At 37.8% G+C, this 20,968-nt stretch overlaps 1 protein-coding gene across 6 annotated transcripts in view; it reads left to right on the top strand.

Moving 5' to 3' along the window:
* Positions 1 to 13,817: 13,817 nt before the first annotated feature.
* Positions 13,818 to 20,968, top strand: part of CCDC81 (coiled-coil domain containing 81) — a 34,446-nt gene continuing 27,295 nt past the window's right edge. For 2 of the 6 annotated variants that reach the window (XM_070625615.1, XM_070625612.1), the window contains exons 1-3: positions 14,089 to 14,308; positions 16,637 to 16,756; positions 20,094 to 20,155. In XM_070625615.1, coding sequence (XP_070481716.1) covers positions 14,230 to 14,308; positions 16,637 to 16,756; positions 20,094 to 20,155 — 261 coding nt within the window. In that variant the 5' untranslated portion in view covers positions 14,089 to 14,229. Of the gene's footprint in view, positions 14,309 to 16,636; positions 16,757 to 20,093; positions 20,156 to 20,968 lie in introns of all 6 variants that reach the window. The other 4 variants (XM_008540367.2, XM_008540376.2, XM_070625613.1 and 1 more) reach the window with 4 other exon arrangements.

Here is a 20,968-nt window from a genome sequence, read left to right as displayed (position 1 = left end):
TTATTTCTGGAATAAATCCCTCTTACTTATGACATATTTCATATCTTTTTTATATCCCTGAATCCTACTTATTGATATTTTGTTAGGATTTTTACATTTATATTCAAGGGAGATACTGGCCTATAATTTTTCTTTTTTGTCCCTATAATTTTTCTTTTTTGTAATGTCTTTTTTAGGTTTTGGTATCAATGTTTAGCTGGTCTTAAAAACTGAGATCAGAAGTCTTCTCTCTTTTTTAATTCTCTGGAAGAGTTTATGTAAATTTGGTATTATTTGTTCCTTAAATATTTGAAATAATTCACCATTGAAGCCATATGGGTCTGGTATTTTCTTTGTGCGAAAGTTTAAAAAAAAAAAACATGGAAATAATTTGTTTTGTTTGTGTCAGCACATTAGATTTTAGTCATTTTTTATGGATAATTTCCGTGCTCAAGATAAAAGTTATTATTATATCTTAAGTGATGAATTAAAAGTTTATATAAAAAAGAATAAGCTATAGATATGTCTTTACATTAAGAAAATCTAAAACTGATATTCCTCAACTTAGTTTTTGCTTCATGTATTTTGAAGCTCTGTTATTAAGAGCATAAATGTAATAGGATGATTAGGATGTAATAATTAGAATATGTGTGTCTTCTTCATGAATTGACCCCTTTATCATTATGAAATGACATTCTTTATGTCTGGTAACATTCTTTGCTCTGCAATATAATTTGTCTGATATTCATATTACCACTCCAGTTTTCTCTTGATTAGTGTTAGCATGGTATACTTTTTGCCAATCCTTTAGTTTTAGCCTATTTGTTTATATTCCAAATGTGTTTCTGGTAGGCAACCTGTAGTTAGGTCTTGCACTTTAACTAATCTGACAATCTCTGCCTTTATGGGGGTGTTTAGACCATTCAGATTACATTTAACATGATTATTGATATGGTTGGGTTGAAATCTACCATCTTGCTATTTGTTTTCTATTCGTCTTATCTTGTTGTTGTTCCCTTTGTCCTCTTTTTCTGCCTTCTTTTGGATTAATTGATTCTTTTGATTCCATTTTATCTTCTTTGTTGGTTTATTTGCTGCTATTCTTTGTTGTATTATTTTAGTGGTTAAGAACAGACTTTATAGTGTACATGTTTAACCTGTCACAATCTATCTTCAAGTGATGATACACTACTTTCCATATAGTGTAAGAACCTTACAAGCGTCTACCTCCGTTTCTCCCCTTCCAGGCTCTGTGCTGTTGTTGGTGGACATTTTACTTTCGCTCATTTTGTAAACTCTATAATACGTTGTTGTTATCTTTGCTTTAGACAGTCAATTGCCTTTCTAGAAAAATGTATCAGTCTCTTAAATTACGGGGAAAACAAAAAGTGAAGTTACAAACTGTCGTTACGATAGTACTAGCTTTTATAATTTCCAGTGTATTTATCTTTACTGAGATGTTTATTTCTTCATATGGCTTCCAGTTACTATTGCATGTCCTTTCAATTCAACTTGCAAGACTCCCTTTAGCATTTCTTGCAGGGCAGGTGTAAAGGTAATGAACTTCCTCAGCTTTTGTTTATCTGGGAATTTCTTAATTTCTCCCTCACTTTTGAAGGACCATTTTGCCACATATAAGATTCTTGGTTGACAAGTTTTTTCTTTTAGCACTTTGAATATATTGGCCCACTGCCTTTTGGCCTCCAAAGTTTCTGATGAGAAATCTGCTGATGATCTTATTGAGAACCCCTTGTATGTGATGTGTCAATTCTCTCCTTCTTTCAAGATTCTCTCTTTGTCTTTATCTTTCAAAAGTTTGATTATATTGTGTCTCAGTGTGGGTCTCTTTGAGTTCATCTCACTTGGAGTCTGTTGAGCTTCATGGATGTTTATATTCATGTCTTATATAAAATTGGGGAAGTTCTTAGCCATTATTTCTTCAAATATTCTCTCTGCCCCTTTCTCTCTCTCTTCTCCTTCTGAGATTTCCATGCCTATGTTGGTTGGCTTGAAGGTGTCCCACAGGTCCCTTAGGCTCTGCTCGCTTTTCTTCAATCTTTTCTCTTTCTGTTCCTCAGACTCAATAATTTCCACTGTCCTATCTTCAAGTTCACTGATTCTTTCTTCTGCTTGTTTAAATCTACCTTTGAATCCTTCTAGTGAATTTTTAATTTCAGTTATTATATTTTTCAGCTCTAGAATTTCATTTTGGTTTCTTTTTAAGTTTTCTATCTCTTTACTGATATTTCCATTTTGTTCATACATTGTTTCCTTGACTTTCTCTATGTCTTTATTTAGTTTTTTTGGCATCTTTAAAACATTTGTTTTAAAGTCTTTGATAGATCTGCCATCAGGTCTTTTCAGGGACAGTTTCTGTTGATTTATTCTTTCCTTTCAATAGGCCATACTTTCCTGTTTCTTTGTGTGCCTTGTGATTTTTTTTGTTGTTGTTGAAAATTGGATATTTGAATCTAATAATGTGGTAACTCTGGAAATCAGATTCTCCTCCTTTATCAGAGTTTTCTGTTTTGTTTTTGTTTTTTTGTATTGTTTTTGTTTTTTTAATTGTTTAGGCTGTTTTTATGCTGAGGATCAGCCTAAGGTGCAAACTTAAAGTCTTTTCTAAGACTTTGCCTTTCCCTGGGCATGTGTGGTGACTTTCTGATTTCCCCCATACATGCAGTTGCTTTTGAATGTCTTAATCTTTAATGTGTGGCTCCCAATATATGGGAAAAGGAGAAAAACAAAGGGGGAAAAACATGATGCTGACCCTTAAATCTCCTGGAAGTCACTTCAGCTGGAGAGGGAGGGGCTTGCAACAATGAAGGGAGGTTCACCTTCCTCTTTGTCTGCACCTCTGTGATCAGAAGCAGCAATCAGTGGTCAGAGCACAGAACCCTGGTTTTTGGAAGACAGGGTCCTTTTGCCCACCTTGGCTTCTACAAGCTGTGTTCATGCTGCTGTGGAAACACATGTACAGCTGCCTGCCATGGGGCAAGGGGTGGGGAATGGGTAGCGGCTACTGTGCTAATAGCTGAAATTGACTGAAATTAACCATAATTTACTGTCCAAGCCTTCCCCAGGAGGATGCAAGCCTTCAATAGACTCTAGAGTTCCAAAATAATTACATCATATAGATTCTGCATTGTCTAGGTGGGGAGACAGATTCCTGGTTCTTCATTCTCCTCCAGTTTTCCAGAATCCTCTCCAGGGAATTGTCTTTTAAAGACAATTAAATAATAAGAAAAAAGTCTTTATATTTACCCAGGTACTTAACCATTTCTCTCACTCTTCATTCCTTTCTACAAATTCAAGTTTCCGTCTGGTATTATCTTCCTTCTACTTGAAGACTTCCTTTAATATTTCTTATAGTACAGGTCTGCTAGTGAAGATTCTTTTAACTTTTTATCTCTGAAAAAAGTATATTTCCTTAATTTTTGAAAGATGCTTTTAGTGGATAAAGAATTTTAGGTTGACAGATTTTTCTTTTAGCTCTTTAAAGATGTTGCTCCACTCACTTCTAACTTAGATTATTTTCAACATGACATTCATGGTGATACTTATCCTTATTCCTTGTGAGTGAGTTGTCTTTTCTTTCTGGCTGCTTTTAAGTTTTCCATGTATCATTGGTTTTAAGCAGTTTGAATATGATATACCTCAATACTTCAATGTAAATTTCTTCATGTTTTTGGTGCTTGATATTCACTGAGCTTCTTATATCTGTAAGTACATCATTTTCATTAAATTTGGAAAAATTCTGCTAATTATTTTTTAAAATATTTTTTTTCTGTCTGCACCTTTCTCTTATATTGTTCAGGGCTTCCAATTATATTTATCTTCTTGAAATTTCTCCACAGCTCACTGATTCTCTGGTCATTTTTTTTTTTAGTCTTTTTTCCCTCTATACTTCATTATGGATTTTTTTATTGCTGTATGTTCAACTTCACCAAATTTTCTTCTGCCACTAATCCCATACAAAGTATTTTTCATCTCAGGCATTGTAATTTTCATCTCCACAAGTTTATTTTAGATTTTTTTTTTTTTTTTTGGTGAGGATGATTGGCCCTGAGCTAACACCTGTGGCAGTCTTCCTCTATTTTATATGTGGGATGCCACCACAGCATGGCTTGATGACTGGTGTATAGGTCCATATCTGGGATCTGAACCCACGAACCCTGGGCTGCCAAAGTGGAGCATGCGAAATTAACCACTATGCCACTGGGCTGGCCCTGAGTTTTTTTTCATGTTCAATGTCACTACTTAACATATTCAATCTTCTTGAATATGTGCAATACTAAAATAATAACTTTTTTGTTGTTGTTGCTGTTTTTGAGGAAGATTAGCCCTGAGTTAACTACTGCCAGTCCTCCTCTTTTTGCTGAGAAAGCCTGGCCCTGAGCTAACATCCGTGCCCATCTTCCTCTCCTTTTATGTGGGACGCCTACCACAGCATGGCGTGCCAAATGGTGCCATGTCTGCACCCGGGATCTGAACCAGCGAACCCTGGGCCACTGAGAAGCAGAACATGCGAACTTAACCACTGCACCACCGGGCTGGCCCCTAAAATAATAACTTTCAATGTTCTTGTCTACTAATACTATCATTTTTGTCATTTCTGAGTCAGTTTCAGTTTTGTGATTTTTCTCTCGTTATGGATATTTTCCTGCTTCCTTGCATGCCTGATAATTTTTACTGGATGTTAAACATTGTGAATTTTACCTTGTTTGGTGCCTGACACTTTTGTATTCCTATAAATATTGAGCTTTGTTTGGGGGTGCAAGTTAAGTTACTTTAAAACAGGTTGAATTTTGGGGGTCTCCTTTTGAAGCTTTGTTGAGCAGAACCAGAGCAGCGTTTAGTCCAGTGTTAATTTTTCCCACTACTGAGGCAAGACTGTTCTTAGCGCTCTACCCAGTACCCCATGCATTATGAGGTTGTCTACTCTGTTGGGAACAGGTACTTTTCCTCGGCCTGCGTGATCTGTGGATACTGTTCCCTCTACTCCTTTTGGTTGTTTCTTTCTCTGGCTTCAGGTAGTTTCCTCATGCGCATGCATAATCAGTACTCAACTGAGTGCTTCAGAGGACCCTCTAAAGATCTCTGGAACTCTCTCTCTCTGTCTCTCTCCCCTGTCTGCACTGTGGCCTGAAAACTTCCGCCAGGCAGTAAGCTGGGGCAGTAGATGGAATTCATTTCTTTCCCATCTCTCAGGGATGCTTTTGTTGCCTGATGCCTTATTTTGATTTTCTTATCATATATTTTATTTCTACATGCTATAAACCTCAGATGGTATAGCTATTGTTGCTGTTCTCAACAGTCAATAGTCTTTTATTTTTGTGTATTAATTTACCTTCCCTGGAACTGTTCATTCTTTCCTGCACCTTAATGTTCCATCTGGGGTCATTTTCCTTTAATCTGAAGTACATCCTCATCTTTTCTCTTAGATTTTATTTATCTGAGAAATTTAAAAAATTTTTGTCTTTGGTTTTGAAAGGTATTTCGTGGGTATAGTATTCTAGTTTGGCAGTTTTTTCTTTCAGCACTTTGAAACTATCATTCCATTGTCTTATGCTTTGATGTTTTTGTTGTGAAGTCAGTGGTATTTCTTGCTGTTGTCTTTTTCTGTGTATGTTTTTTAGATTGTCTTTTTATCTTTAGTTTCATTGGGTTGACTCTGATATATGTAGGTACGGTTTCCTTTGTATTTATCTTATTTGGGGCTCGCTGATCTTGAAGCTGTGGTTAATGTCTTTCAGTGTGGTAACTTCTCAGCCATTCTTGCTCAAATGACTGCATCTGTCTTATTCTTTCTTCCCTCTCTTCCTAGAACTTCATTTGTCTCACATTTCTCTTACTCTGTTAAGTTATTTTTACCCATTTTCTTTTTTAAGGTTCAATTTGGATAATTTCTTCAAGTTCATTAATCTTGACTGATGCTGTTTTCAGTCTGCAATTAAAATCTCCCCATGAGTTCTTTATTTTTCAGTTTACTAATGAATTATTTATTTAAGCTTACTTCCCCCAGAGCTCTGGGCTCTTCTTTGTAAAAAATCCTCAGGAAGATCTATCATATGTACAACAAACTGCGCCCATTTAAAGAGTACACTTTGATGAAGTTTTTATAGTTGTATATTCCTGTGAAACTACTACTATACTCAAGATATAGAATATCTCCATCACTACAAAAAGATTTCTCATGTCCATTTGCAGTTAATCTCTCCTTCTGATCCTGGCCCCAGCCAATCACTGATTTGCCTGAGTTGCTCTAAATTACTTTGCATTTTCTATAATTTTATATAAATGTACTCTTTGCATCTGGTTTCTATCAGCTAGTATAATGATATTGAGGTTTGTTGTTGTTATTGCCTGTATTGGTAGTTCATTCCTTTCTTTCCTCTTTCTTTTTTTTTTTTTTGCAGGGAAGCAGTCACTCTGAGCTAACATCTGTTGCCTATCTTCCACTTTTTGTTTTCTCCCCAAAGCCCCCTAGTGCATGGTTGTGTATTCTAGTTGCAAGTCCTTCTAGTTCTTCCATGTGAGCTGCTGTCACAGCATGACAGATGGGTGGTGTGGTTCTGCAACTGGGAAATGAACCTGGGCCCCAGAAGTGGTGAGAGTGCCAAACTTTAACCTCTAGATGATCAACGCTGGCCCAGTTCATGTTTTTCTATTACTGAACAGCGTTACATTGTGTGGGTATACTACCTGTTGTTTATCCATTTACCATTTGATGGACACATGGGTCATTTCACATTTTTGCTATTGTGAGGAAAACTACTATGAATATTTGCGTATAACCCTTTGTATGAACATGGGTTTTTATTTTTTTTTTGCTTGAAAAATGGTTGAATGCTTAGAACTGGAATGGCTGGGTCATATGGTAGATGTATATTTAACTTTGTAAGAAACTGCCAGTTTTTCAAAGTAAATTGAACCACTTTACATTCTCTTCTGCAGAATGTAAATTCTAATTACTAATCTTCACCAACACTTGGTATTATCATCAGTCTTTTTCACTGTAGCCATTCTAATGTTGTAGTAGTATCTCATCATGGTTTTAATATGTTTCCCTAATAACCAATGATATTGAGAATCCTCTCATCTGCTTATTGGCCATTTATATATCTGCTTTTGTAAAATGTATGTTCAAAAATTTTGCCCATTTAAAAAATTGAGCTATCTCCTTATCCCTGAGTTTTAGGAAGATTTAAAAAATAAATATTCCAGGGGCTGGCCCCGTGGCCGAGTGGTTAAGTTCGCGCGCTCTGCTGCAGGCGGCCCAGTGTTTCATTAGTTCGAATCCTGGGCGCGGACATGGCACTGCTTATCAGACCACGCTGAGGCAGCGTCCCACATGCCACAACTAGAAGAACCCACAACGAAGAATACACAACTATGTACCGGGGGGCTTTGGGGAGAAAAAGGAAAAAAAATAAAATCTTCAAAATAAATAAATAAATAAATAAATAAATATTCTGTACTGCAGTTGTCTGATATCGTATAATGAATATTTTTTCCTGTTCCTTTTCATCTCTTAATGGTGTCTTGTGAAGAGCAAAAATTTTTAATTTTGGTAAAGCCCCATTTATCAAATTTTTAACTTTTATGATTCATGCTTTTTGTGTCCTGAGAAATATTTATGACCCTAAGATCACAAGATTTTTCTCTTATGTTTTGTTCTAGAAGTTTTATAGTTTTTACTTTTAGATGTAGGTCTATGATCCATTTTAAGTTAATCTTTGTGTATTGTGTTGAGGTAAGTTGACTGACCAACTTATCACACATTGCCTTTCAGAGTATGTTTACCTATCAGTAGTCTCTATTTTGAAAGAGAGTCAAGAGGTATTCTTTTGTCTGTAGAATAAACATATTGTTTTGCCTGTGCAGAATGGTAATAAAATGGTGAAACTGGGTGAGTAACTGCAGGCTTAGAATTTTTGGAAGCCAAAAAAATCTTTCTCATTTTAACTTTTCATGTTGTTTCTTTAAGTATACTGGAATTTCCTGTTTTAGCATTTATCATCATTATTCCTATTTCATTAATGAAAAATCGAAGCTCAGGAATATTAATATTTTTTCAGTCATTATAAGTTATTTATGTTAACATCAGGTGTGAACTCAGGTCTTCAAATGCCAAGTTTTTTTTTTTAGCACATGTGAAATGGTAAAAAGCTGTAAAATGTTTATAAGGGGGCAAGTCAGATTAATACAGCATAAATATTAACTTCCTATTCATAAATAGATAATGTTATATATGTGAGTATCAGTATCATATTTATTATTCATTGAGGCCACATCTATTAAACATGAGAAAGTCCTACATTTATCCTGCAGAGCGTCCAGGCAGAATGGTGACATGTGCTATCTATTACTTGAAATGGTCTATTTTTAAATAGCCTGCCTTGATGAGTTTTCTTATGTTTCTTCCTTGGGAGATCATTCCATAGCCTAGTCTCAAAGTATTCTCATTTGTCACATTAGCTAATTTACCTTTCTTTAATTGTGTTGCATCTTTGCCATATCATCCATTAAAAGTTGATAAGCAGCTGTCGCTTTCAACAACATTAATCATCCTGTTGGCTAGCACTTATCTTTTAGTCATTTGGTAGCTTTCCCTCATCTTTCTCAGGAATTTCTCTGATTATAATTGCCATCTGACGTATGGATTCTTTATACCATGGATGAAACACAAACCCCCTTTTTTTTAAATTTTAACTTTTTATTAAGATTATGATAGTTTACAACCTTGTGAAATTTCAGTTGTACATTATTGTGTGTCAGTCATGTTGTAGGTGCACCACTTCACCCTTTGTGCCTACCCCCCAACCCTCTTTCCCCTGGTAATCACTAATCTGTTCTCTTTGTCTACATGTTTAACTTCCACATATGAGTAAAATCATACAGAGATTGTCTTTCTCTATCTGGCTTATTTCACTTAACATAATACCCTCAAGGTCCATCCATGTTGTTGTGAATGGGACGATTTTATCCTTTTTTATGGCTGAGTAGTATTCCATTGTATATATATACCATATCTTCTTTATCCAGTCATCAGTTGATGGGCAATTAGGTTGCTTCCATGTCTTGGCTATTGTAAATAATGCTGCAATGAACATAGGGGTGCATGGGACTTTTGGAATTGCTGATTTCAAGTTCTTTGGATAGATACCTAGTAGTGGGATGGCTGGATCATATGGTATTTCTGTTTTTAATTTTTTGAGAAATCTCCATACTGTTTTCCATAGTGGCTGCACCAGTTTGCACAAACCCCTTTGTAATACAATACTGAAAAATATTGCGTCTGTGAGTGATCAGATCATCCTCTTATTCCAAGGACTTCAGGAACCATCTATACCTTCCAAATAAAGCCCAAACTTCTTTGCTTCGCATTTAGACCAGTCATCCCAGTTAGAAGTAGTCTCCCTCCTCTTATACTTCCATTACATTTTCTTCATAGCTCTAACATGAGAGTTAACATATTTTTACAGTAGATTTGCAGTGAACAAGAACTTAATTTATGTGAATTCTAGTCTAAGTAAAGATGGGCAAATACTTTAAGTTTATATACTTCAATTTTAATCCCCAGTCCTGTACCAGTTACAATTCAGTCAGAGAAGCAGAACCCCTATGAATGATATACAGGATTTATTATGGGCATTAGCCCTTACATTATGTAGGAACTGGTTAAGCAGTCTATGTTTGGTGTTGGGTCTAAAGTCACCGGGGCCAGCAGTGAGGAAGGAAAGATGGTCATGAAATGGATGAAAGCAAGGAAAGATTGGAACTGGCGAGGACAAGCTGGAACCCACAAGGACAAATCAGAACCTGGGAGGACAAATTGGAACTTGCATCTGTCTCTTGTTGCATCTAACTTCAGTGATATGAGTGACCTGCAGGATAAGGTGGTGCCTTTGGGCACACTGTTGAACGTGCATCTACCTGAAGATTCAGAGAAGCTGAAGGAGGAGATGTGATGGGAGCTGGAGAACTGCAGGCCCATGCCTACACGGTGAGCCAGCAGATCAGCGCCTGGCCCTATAATGATCTTCAGAGCATAACAATGTCCACTGCTTTACTTCTGCCTTCCCAATCTCACACAAGTTTCTCTTTAACTAACCCTAACCTAGAATCATAGAGGGAAGGGAATTCTGGGAAATGCAGTTCCATCTTAGCTAAGTTGACATGATACAAAGACCCCACAAGTCCACTTCTGCATAAGATCTTGAGTTAGCAAGGGACTGAAGATACGCATCTGGTATGTTTTCACTCTATCTCAATTCCCAAGTACCTGTCATAGTGTAAGCATCTCACAGGGCTGAGTACAATTCTACTATTTTGTTGAATTTTTCAAGCAAGACTGGTTTCCTAATCACAAGCCACTGCCTCATTACTTGTTCACCTGAAGGAAGTGATCTGATCCAGTGCTGGAGAGAAAGACTGGCTGTATTGGGTTTAGGAACCAAGAGATGGTATGTGGGTTTCCAACATGGTGCCTTCCTAAGAAGGTATTTCTAGAGTGATTTTGCCCATATCCAATTTTCAATTTACACATTGACTTTGGAGCCCAATCCTGGTTTTAGACCCTTCTTCAATAAATATTTATTAAATGGTGAATGAATTATGTACTTCTCATGTTTAGGGATTTTCCACTGCTGTATTTCTCTCAGCAAATAGCAAAGTGCTTGACACAAATTAGATATTCAATAGATGCGGGTTAAATTATATATGGCAAATTTTTATTCTAGTGTTGTGTAGTATCAAAACAAGAGTGTTATAAATGTTTCTTTTTCAATGGTTTCTGAGTTGCCCTTAATATGAGCCACTGAGTATTGAGTATGCTTTGAGGCCTGGGTAAAAGTGACTGCCCATTCAACGTGGGTTTTGCAAGGCAAGTTGGAGCCTACAGAAAAGTATAAGCACATTATAATATTTTGGAAAACTTTGGCTCAGTTTGTTTCTTTCAGTGTTCATATAAATATCTGCACTCGCACTCTGCCTGTACTTCTCTCTCTGTTTCTCTTTCTCTTGTAAGTTATCTTTAAAATATTATTAAAGTAATCCATGCTCTTGGTAAACAGTAAATAAAGGATAAAAGTAAACAGGTTCCCTGAACTCTTCCATCTCCACACACAATTTCACACTTTGCAAAAATAACCACTGCTAATATTTTTTTGTGCTTCTTTCCTCAAATATTCTACGTATTTACAAACATATATATGAATATTCATGTATATTTACATTATATGTATATTTGAAACAAATAGGATTATATTATAAACACTATTCTGCAATGGGTTTTCACTTATATCTTGAAACTTTTCAAATATCAGTATGTAAATATACAACTTTCTTTTAAGAAAACTCTTAAACATGTATTCCAAAGTACAGATTTACAATTTAACTAGTTCCTTGTGATGGTTATCTTAGGTTAATTCTAAGATTTAGCATTAAAAACAATGTTGCACATACATATTTCTTTGTATGTATCATGCAGGTATATCCAAAGAGCAAATTCTTAGCAGTGGAATTGCATGGTTAGCCTGAGCTCTGTCATCAACTGAAGGGTATGTGTTTTCAGGATATGTAATATTTCTAGCTCACTGGAAGCTGCTAAACACAGGATCACATGTATCTCCACAGCCTCTTTTGTCAAGAGAACTTTGACAAAGGGAAAAGAAGACCTTGAAAGAAGAGTCTTTGTCTTTATTATTTGTAGATCCTCCTTGGCCATCTATAATTCACTAACAATTAGCAGTCGTTCATAACCATCTTCTGAAACTGAAGATGGTCATCATACTTAACTCAAAGTCTAATTTGTCATTCTAAGAAACTAATATATTTTTACAATTCCATTATTATCTTAATATAGAACAAGAATGCTGATATTGCCACTAAAACTTAGCTGGCCTGGCAATTGTTGTCAAGACGACTGTCATGAAACAGTTTGCCTGTTGCTTGCTGCTGATCCATTCAACAATATTCCCTGCCTATTTCCCCGAAGGATTTGAGACAGTCCACTCAGCAAGGACAAGTGCTTCAAGACTAACCCCAGCAATAGACTGGAGGACAAAAGGCAGGCGGTAAAGGGAAGAGTGGGAGGAAATTATTTTTCCAAGAAACTGGCTAAGAAAGACCCAAAACTTTGTTCTGAGCTTCTTAGTAGACAAAGTAGAGAAAGAGTCTGAACTATAGAGCTTGCCATTTTCCAGCACAGAGACTCTCAGTCCCGTTAGACACAATGATTCTTTTTTATAACAAATATTTTTAACTCTTTGTTGTTATTCTGAAATGAGGTTTATCGATAATACAGCTTATCTACCCATACCTTTTAAAAATAAATATAAATCATAACTCTAGTATAATAGAGAAATTAAAGGTAAGTAATGTATAGTAAAATAATACTTGTTTTAACATGTATATATCCAGGCAGGACTATGCTGGAAGGCAAACGACATCATCACATGCTTGTATCTCTAGGAGGAATCACTACGAATGAATGCAACAGCTACAAATGCAGACTGGTTCAGGTGTGTTGGCTACTCAACCACCACCAGCCTCATTGATGGTGATGATATAATTTTCCTAAATGTGAAAGAATTCTTCTTAAATCCCGAAAAAAAGCATGATCTTCCCCCAATTTGCTTGGATTTTAAATTCCTAGGAAATTAAGTGATATTGAAATTGAGCAAAAACTTCTTTGTGTTTACATGTAAAGTGGATTTTTTTCTAGGCTCAAAAGCAGACTTTTTTTTCTTACATGGAAGTCTGATGAGATATTAAAAAACGGTGCAGAATGTGGAACAATCTTCACTGTGCAGGACTGTCTTGTACATTGCAGGTGGTTGAGCATCCCTCCTCTCTGTCCACACTAAGTGCCAGAAGTTCCTCCCTCCCATCACCATTGCAACAATCACTTTGGAAATCTGCTTGGCATTATCTGTTAAAATCTGTATTTCCCCAGACCCGGTAATCTACTTGTAGTTATATACACATCCAAAATGAGTACATACATGCATCAAAAGTTTTATTCAAGAATGTTTGCAGCAACATTATTCCTACTAGTCCCAAAGGAAAACAACCTCAAATGTCCCCTCAACAGTGGAGTGGATAAATAAATGGTTCCATATTCATATAAAGGAATAATATACAACAGTGAAAACGAACATATTGCTACTACAGAAACCAGGGAGGAATCTCACAAACATGATGTGGAGCGACAGAGCCACATACAAAAGAATACATGATTCCCAAAGTTGAAACACAGGCAAAACGAATTTATAGTATTTGTTGGGATAATGCCTGGAGGGGGGATAAGGTGCATTTCTGTGGTACTGATAGAGTTCTATTCCTGACCTGGGTGGGGTTTACATGGGTGTGTTCACTTTGTGATAATTCATTATCAGTACAGGGGAGAGTATAACAACAATTCTACAGGACGAGATTTGTGAAGTGTACAGGGAGGAAAAAAACATGACTGTAATTTTAAAAAGTCAACTCCCTTCCTATCCTCCAGCCCTCCATTTCCTAGGAGAGGAGCCCAGGAAAAACCAAACCCGAGAAAGGTATTCCAGCTCAAACTCAAACCCTCAAACAGATTCCCGAGACTCAAATGTCCATCACTCGGGGCAAAAGGTATTCCCAGATTTGTCCAAGGTGATCACAAAAGCAACTAAGTCTCTTCGCTGCCCTGGATAAGGGGAAGGAAAAAATAAAGTTAAAAAACATTGTTACTTTCCAAACTCGCAGCCTGGTGCTCCCGAATCACTCGGGCAACCTGGGGCCCGACCCATCTTAGGGGGCGGGGCCGAGGCCCTACTTTGACGCCCTAGCAACGGAGCGAGCCTTTGTCGCGTCCTAGCGACGCGCCCAGCCCTCCGCTCGGCTGGTCTACTCTCCCCTGGTCCCCTTCCTTCGCTCGCGGCTCAGTCTCACGCTCTCAGTGGGCCTCTCCCTGGGCCCGAGGGCGTGGATTCGCACACTCTGATTCAGGCGCCGGACAGCTCTCCGGGTTCCTGTGGCGGGAGCCGCTCAGGGAGAGCCAGAGCGGGGAGAGGAACTGCGAGAAGGAACGTTTAAGTTAAGAAAGAAAAAAAAAATCAAGATTTGGTAATTTTTATCTTTAAGCCACATCCAAAGCTCGGGGGAGAGAGGGAAGGAGGGTGGGAAAATCACTTTTGGACAAACTGCACGTAAAGAAGGAAGAAAAGAGACCCATTGAGGACCCAGCACGGAGCCGACGGGCGATTGGAGATGTTGGACACCATCATCCCTTCAGTGCAAGACCTGGCCAGGCAGGTGCTGCCCACGCTGCCCTCGCTGAGCCAGGAGGGTAAGTGACATGGGGCGGGGCCCTGGGGGCTGAACCTTCACCTGCTTGGGGACAGGCGGAAGACCTCCTTCCCTATGCCCTGGCTCTGGCGGGCCTGGATTGTCCATGCTGCCTTGGCAACCAGTTGGTAATCACATCAAGCTCACGCTGGATGCCCGGAGACAGGTTCTTTATTGACTGCCTTAATGAAGGAAAGCAGCCAGCTGAGGGTTTTGATTATACGAGATAATGCATATATAGTCCCCTTAGTTCGGGGACTAGCACTAAATAAGTGCTCAACAAATGTTAACTAAAAACAACCACCTCAATCAGGCTCCTTCTCAGAGTTCATGCAAAAACAGGGCTATTTTTATTGCTCTTGAAATCTTGGGGTTGTGTTAAAAAAAGGTGAGATGAACATAAAAAGAACTGGGTGTTTGGAAGAAGACCTGCCAGCTTCTCAGAAAACTTACTAGGCTTGGTTAAAAGCATAGTTTCTTAGAATAGAGTCACTCCAAAGTGACACTGAGGTCTGTCTGCAAGTGATAGGAGCCCTTGGGAAGAAAAGTGCTCCAGAAATGGAAGCTATTATTACTATCAAGTCATTCTAACTTAGGGATGTTGGCGAGGCTCTAACCAAATGATTTTAGGAGACAAAATGAATAGGAGTAAATGCCTCTTTTTTCTCTTTCCCCGAATCACTCCTAGCTTTTCCTGTTAAAATAATTCTAAAAGAAGCATTGAATATAATGGTTTTATGGATTTTAAAAGTATTTACCATATTTATAAATTTATATATAATTTATTCATTCAAGTAGTTTTGAGAACCTTCTATGTACCGGGCACTAGAGAACTGATGGTAAGCAAATCCTTGGAATTTACAATCTAGTGGGGAAGCAATTAACCAAATAATCACAGAAATAAATATAAATTTATAATTAGTAAGTGCTATCAAGGAGGAGGTGCATGGTACAATGAGAACTGTTAATGAGGGTGAGGATGGGTGTGTGCAAAGATTTGCTGAAGAAGATTTGAGCTGAGATGTGAAGAGTGAGCTGAAATTAAGTAGGTGAAATGGATCAGTGGAGTAGGAGGGGAAGTGAGAGTGTTCCTAGAAGAGGGAATACCAAGAGCAAAAGCTCTTGGTGGGAGGGAGCATGGTGTGATTAAGGAATTGAAAGAAGGTCAATATGACTGCTCTATAGCTGCAGGAGCGTGTGTGTTCTAAAGGAGGCTGGTTACGCAGGGCCTTGTAAGTCATATTAAAGGTGTTGGCCTTTCTGTTAAGCCTGATGGGAAGCCATTAAGTATTTCCAGTGGAGCTTAAGGAGGAGTTGAATGACAGGATCAAGTTTGTGTTTTGAGAAGATTGCTCTGGCTGCAATGTGGAGAATGAATTGGAGGGTCAAGAATGCCTATAACAGTCACCTAAGTGAGAGTGAATGTAGCTTGGCCTAAATTGGTAAAATGGAGAGAAGTGGACAGACTGAAAGGCCATTTGGAAGTAAAATCTGCAGGTTATGGTGATGAACTGGATATGGAAGGTGAGAGAGAAGGGAAGTCTCAAGGATGACTTCTGAGTTCCTGCTTATATAACTGGATAGATACTGGTGCCATTCATTGACATGGAACCCCTGGATAAAGGACAAGATTTAAGGGAAGGAAAATCCTGGTTTTGAGGAAGTTGAAGTGCCTTTGTGAGATATCCAAGTAGGCACTTAGATACACAGATCCAGAACCTCAAAAGGGGGAAGGTGTCTGGGCTTCTGAAGAAACATTTGGGAGTCATCTGCATGTTGGTGGTCATTAAAGTCCTGGGCATGGATGTGACTGCTTAAGCAGAGTATAGAGTGAAAAGAGAAAAAGGCCTAGGGCTGTACCTTGAAAAACTCCAACGGTTAATGGCTGGGTTGAGGAAGATGGGCCTTCAAAGGAAACTGAGAAGAAATGGCTAGAGAGGTAGGAAGAAAACCCGGGAGAGAGTAGTGACACAAAAGACAAAAGGAGAGGTGCTTAAGAGGGAAAGGAGTGGTCACCAGTGTCAGATATGCTGAGGGGTCAGAGAGGTGAAAATTAAACATGTCCATTGAATTTATTGACAGGGAGACCATTGGTGACTTTAGCAAGAGCTTTATTGTTTTAATGACAGAAGCAGGAGTCAAATGACTACTTACTAATTTTTACAAATGACTCATTGTAAAGGAGATGAGGATAAACCCCAGTCTCAGCAAAACACATAGATTAACTTTTCATCATTGTATATGTTAAATCCTGCTGCTTCTGTATGTTTCACCAAAGTTTAATATTATGTAATTATAGTTCTTGGAAGGTCTCATCATTATTTTGCAGATGTGAACTGGGTGAAACTACTGAAGACTACACAGCTAGCAACCCCAGGAGGCAAGAAGGCTGTAGATCTTCAGACATGCAGTGCACTGATCTTTCCACTGCACTGTGCTCTGGAAATAGGTCTCTGTGTTTAAATCACTCTGTAATATTTTGCTCTGTTTGTATATTAGTATTTTAATTTTAGAAGATGTTTTATAAAGTCAGGGAACTTATCTTTTATTTTTGACATTAATATTTATTTCAAGCATATATTCTATAATTGACAGAATGGGCATTTAGTCCTCTCTTTAAATGACTGTATCTAAGATACAGTATTCTGTCTACTTGGCAGTGTGTTTAAAAATGTGGTTTTGGGGGCTGGCCCCGTGGCCGAGTGGTTAAGTTCGCGCGCTCTGCTGCAGGCGGCCCAGTGTTTCATTGGTTCGAATCCTGGGCGTGGACATGGCACTGCTCATCAAACCACGCTGAGGCAGCGTCCCACATGCCACAACTAGAAGGACCCACAACGAAGAATATACAACTATGTACTGGGGGGCTTTGGGGAGAAAAAAAGGAAAAAAATAAAATCTTCCAAAAAAAAATGTGGTTTTGGGGGCCAGCCTGATGGCATAGCAGTTAAGTTCATGCACTCCGCTTTGTTGGCCCAGTGGTTGTGGGTTTGAATCCGAGTCGCAGACCTAGCACCACTCATCAAGCCATGCTGTGGGAACATCCCACATAAAATAGAGGAAGATTGGCACAGATGTTAGCTCAGCAACAATCTTCCTCAAACAAAAAGGGGAAGATTGGCAACAGATGTTAGCTCAGGGCCAGTCTTCCTCACACACTTACAAAATAATAAATATGGTTTTGAATGCACAAAATGTTTAGATTTTGAAGTCAAATGAAGGTTGAACTGAATATAGAAGGTGTATCCAGGAATTGCTTCTTTATAAATAGTGATTCTTGGTATTTCGGTGTTTGATTAAAATAAATAATAACCCCAGGTTTCCTTAAAATATAAAAGTAGCATATTTTTTAATTTGCTTTATAGACTGGATTAAAATTCTTTTTGTTTTGAGATTTAGTGATACCCTCTCTGACTCTCTGGGATATCAGAAAAGTCAAAGTTAGAAATCACAGTCTGTAATATTTCCAAATCTATTCCAGTTGAATTGCAGGGGCTTAAACCTTCCGAAGGGAATGATGTGCATGTTTTCCTTTTTCTTCAGTGAGAAACAGCAAATTTCAGTATAGAGTAATAAATTCTGCTGTTATATAACTTTTTCGAAGAGATTTTACAGAATAAAACACACAGTGGACTTGAATGTATCATTCAAATGAAGAAAGATGATCCTCAAATTTCCAATTAAGCTCAGTCAAGTCTTTTCACTAGGGTTTGGTTGCAAGCTATATAGTTTCTCCTGGCCCTAATTAAATCATTTCCTTTTGGTGTAGATTGTTGTCCTGAAATTTGAGCTGCATATCATGAGTCTAGGTGAAAGACTTAACAGTTTTGACTTAAAAACTTTGAAAGTTCTCCAAGTAACTCTGGATACTGAGATTCTGTTTTATTAGTGAGTTAATGACATTTTTGGTCGTGATAAAAATTTTAATTCAGTATACACTTGGGACTGGTTGAAAGACCTTCTCAGGTTTTAGCAGCCAGCTGTGGAATTCTTTTGTCTGTGGGGGTGGGGAGGAGTGGGATAGAGTAGGATGAGGCAGAATAGAGGAAATTCCTGATTATAGTAAACTGTATATCCATATAGTAAAATGTATATCCATTTAGAATGAAGGGCAGAATCTCATCACTTGGCTCACCGTAGTGTGCAGCCCTGGTTTTCTTGGTGGGTGAGTGAGTTTCTATCACCCAACTTGTTCCCTGATGCCCATGAGAGTCACTGCTACTTCTCATTGCCTAACCTGCTCCTTCCCTGGCATATTATTAAAAATATTTGGTACCCTGATATACTGGAATTAAGAGACTTCAGTTTCTCTGCTTGAGGTAGAGGTTTAAACCATTAGGAAAAAAAAGTTATACCAATAAATTAAGCAGTTTTCAAAATGAGGAAAGAATTGGTCTTTTGTCATCAACTGCATCATGACCTGAAGTGGCAACCTGGTAAATGTCACTGTTTTTGATCTTTTATTTTGAGAATTAAAACATAACATTCTTCTGATTAGCAAAGAGTTCCTCACTGGAAAGTATCTTTAATACACGTGATTAGGCTTGGGATGGAGATGTCAACACAGACATAATTTTCTGTATTTCTAAATATTAGTTATACCTAGAGTATACTTTCATATCACACATTAACACTTTAGTTATTGGCAACTCCTTATTTTTCTACTAGTTTTTTGGAACACAGCTCAGAACAAGAAAATAAACATAGAAGGCCTCCCTCTGATCATTCAAAGCAAACAATGCAAAGTCTATGCACTGATTCAAAGGAAAGCCCCTTGGGCCCCTACCCAAAGGTCTGTTTTTAAAATTATTATTTCAGACATAATATTAGCATATTCGTTGAAATCAAGAACACAGCAGATCAGAAGCAGTGAATTAGGAGTAGGCAGGGGGTCTTCCAAGCACTAACAGCAAAGAGAGGTGACTGCTGGTAGTCTTAACAGTGACAAATGAGAATGAAAGGCAAGTCAAGAACTGAGCAAAAATATGGTGATCATTTTGTGATATATACAAATATCAAATCATTATGTTGCATACCTGAAACTAATATAATATGTCAATTATATCTCAATAAAAAAATACATTGTCTCATACGTTTAGTAATGGAGTCATATGGGCATAGACGTTTAAAAAATATTGAAGGCTACTACATGCTACTCACTGTTGAAAGTACACGAAGGTTCAGTGCACAAAACAGCTTATGTCCCTGCTCTCATGGAGTGTATCATCTGGGCAGGGTGGTGGAGAAAGATGATAAACACACACACAGAGTCTCTATAAAGAGGACCCCTCCCCCCAAAAAAGAATTAAGCAAAAATAGAAGTATAGAGACAGCTAATGTACAGACAACAGCCTTTCATGCCTTGGTGGCCCTTGGCCTAATTTTTGAGTTATAAAATGCTATAAGAATGAATGTTCATATTAATCAGATGGCACAAGAATAGACACTTGATTGATGCTTGTTGAAGGGGTCATTAAGAAAAAGCTAGATTATACTCAGTTAACTCTATTTATAGAGTAAAGAGAAATGTATGACCAAGTGCCCTTTGTTCTAGACAGATTTTCTTCAAAAATTTATTATTGTTATTTTTAATCACATTTTTGGAACTTAAAGGGGTAAGCTTTAGTTACCAGGAAAATTAACTTTGGGGAATGACCTTGTTTTCTGTTAATTCTGAATTAATTAGGAATTACTGTTATTCCATTCTGAGATACTATGCCAATTACTAAGATACTATCACATGGGTGCTTATACAAATTAAATTATTTTTGGTTTCCTTTGACATTCAGAAGTCTCTACTATCTGGGGGAATGTGTCAGAATTTGTGGAACGGCAGCTGTCCCTGCGTAAGGTAGGACTTATACTTTAATTTTAATGTAGGAGTCCAAAGGATTTTCCTCCTCAGTCTCATATCATTTTTCTGGGAGCAGGACGGCAGACTTTAGAGCCACCCAGTTTAACTTTCAGTCCTGTGATTTTATGATGCTCATGCTTAGAACTTGTGGATACTAGATTTAACAAACATGGATTTTATCCTTAGGTAATGGCTTTGTAAGTTCTGCCCTTCTAGTGTATGAAGTATTATCACTCGTCAGCCTTGATGTCTGTAGAGGAACAAGATGAGTTCTGTTTATCTGTGATCTGACAGTTTCTGGCATAGCTATAGAAGGATATAATGCTTCTTGTCTTGCCTCCTTGCAGGGAGTGGATTGTAATTGAAATATAAGACAGTCAGGAACTGAACTCAACTTGCCAAAAATGAGAAACCTTGCCCAGGGCTGGACTGTTTCCTCCTGTCAAGTTTTGAGTTTGGATGCCATAGGACTGGACAGAGATTTGTGGAGTTTGCAGGGAGCTGGGAGGTTGTGGAACTTTTATACCCTACTCAGAGGTCCCAATATGTCAGCCCTTGGGCTGAATTCATCCTTCAAACTTATTTTGTTTGGTCTGATAATTTGAATTAGTCATCACCACTTAAAATTGGGAAATTTTATATAAAGTTTTGGATTTTTTTCTCAGAACATCAGCAGATTTAACAATACCAGTTTTCCATTCCTGTGTGGTGACACTTGGCTGGAGCTGACAATGGGCCCTCCGCTTTACATGGGGCACACATGCTCTAGCCACCACATTCTCTGCTGGCTACCTTTACTCCCTTGACTTC

The sequence above is a fragment of the Equus przewalskii genome, chromosome 6 (genome assembly GCF_037783145.1).
Source record: "Equus przewalskii isolate Varuska chromosome 6, EquPr2, whole genome shotgun sequence".
Classification (NCBI taxonomy): Eukaryota; Metazoa; Chordata; class Mammalia; order Perissodactyla; family Equidae; genus Equus; species Equus przewalskii.
Note: the sequence above shows the minus strand (reverse complement) of the source record. Positions and strands in the feature narration are given on the sequence as shown.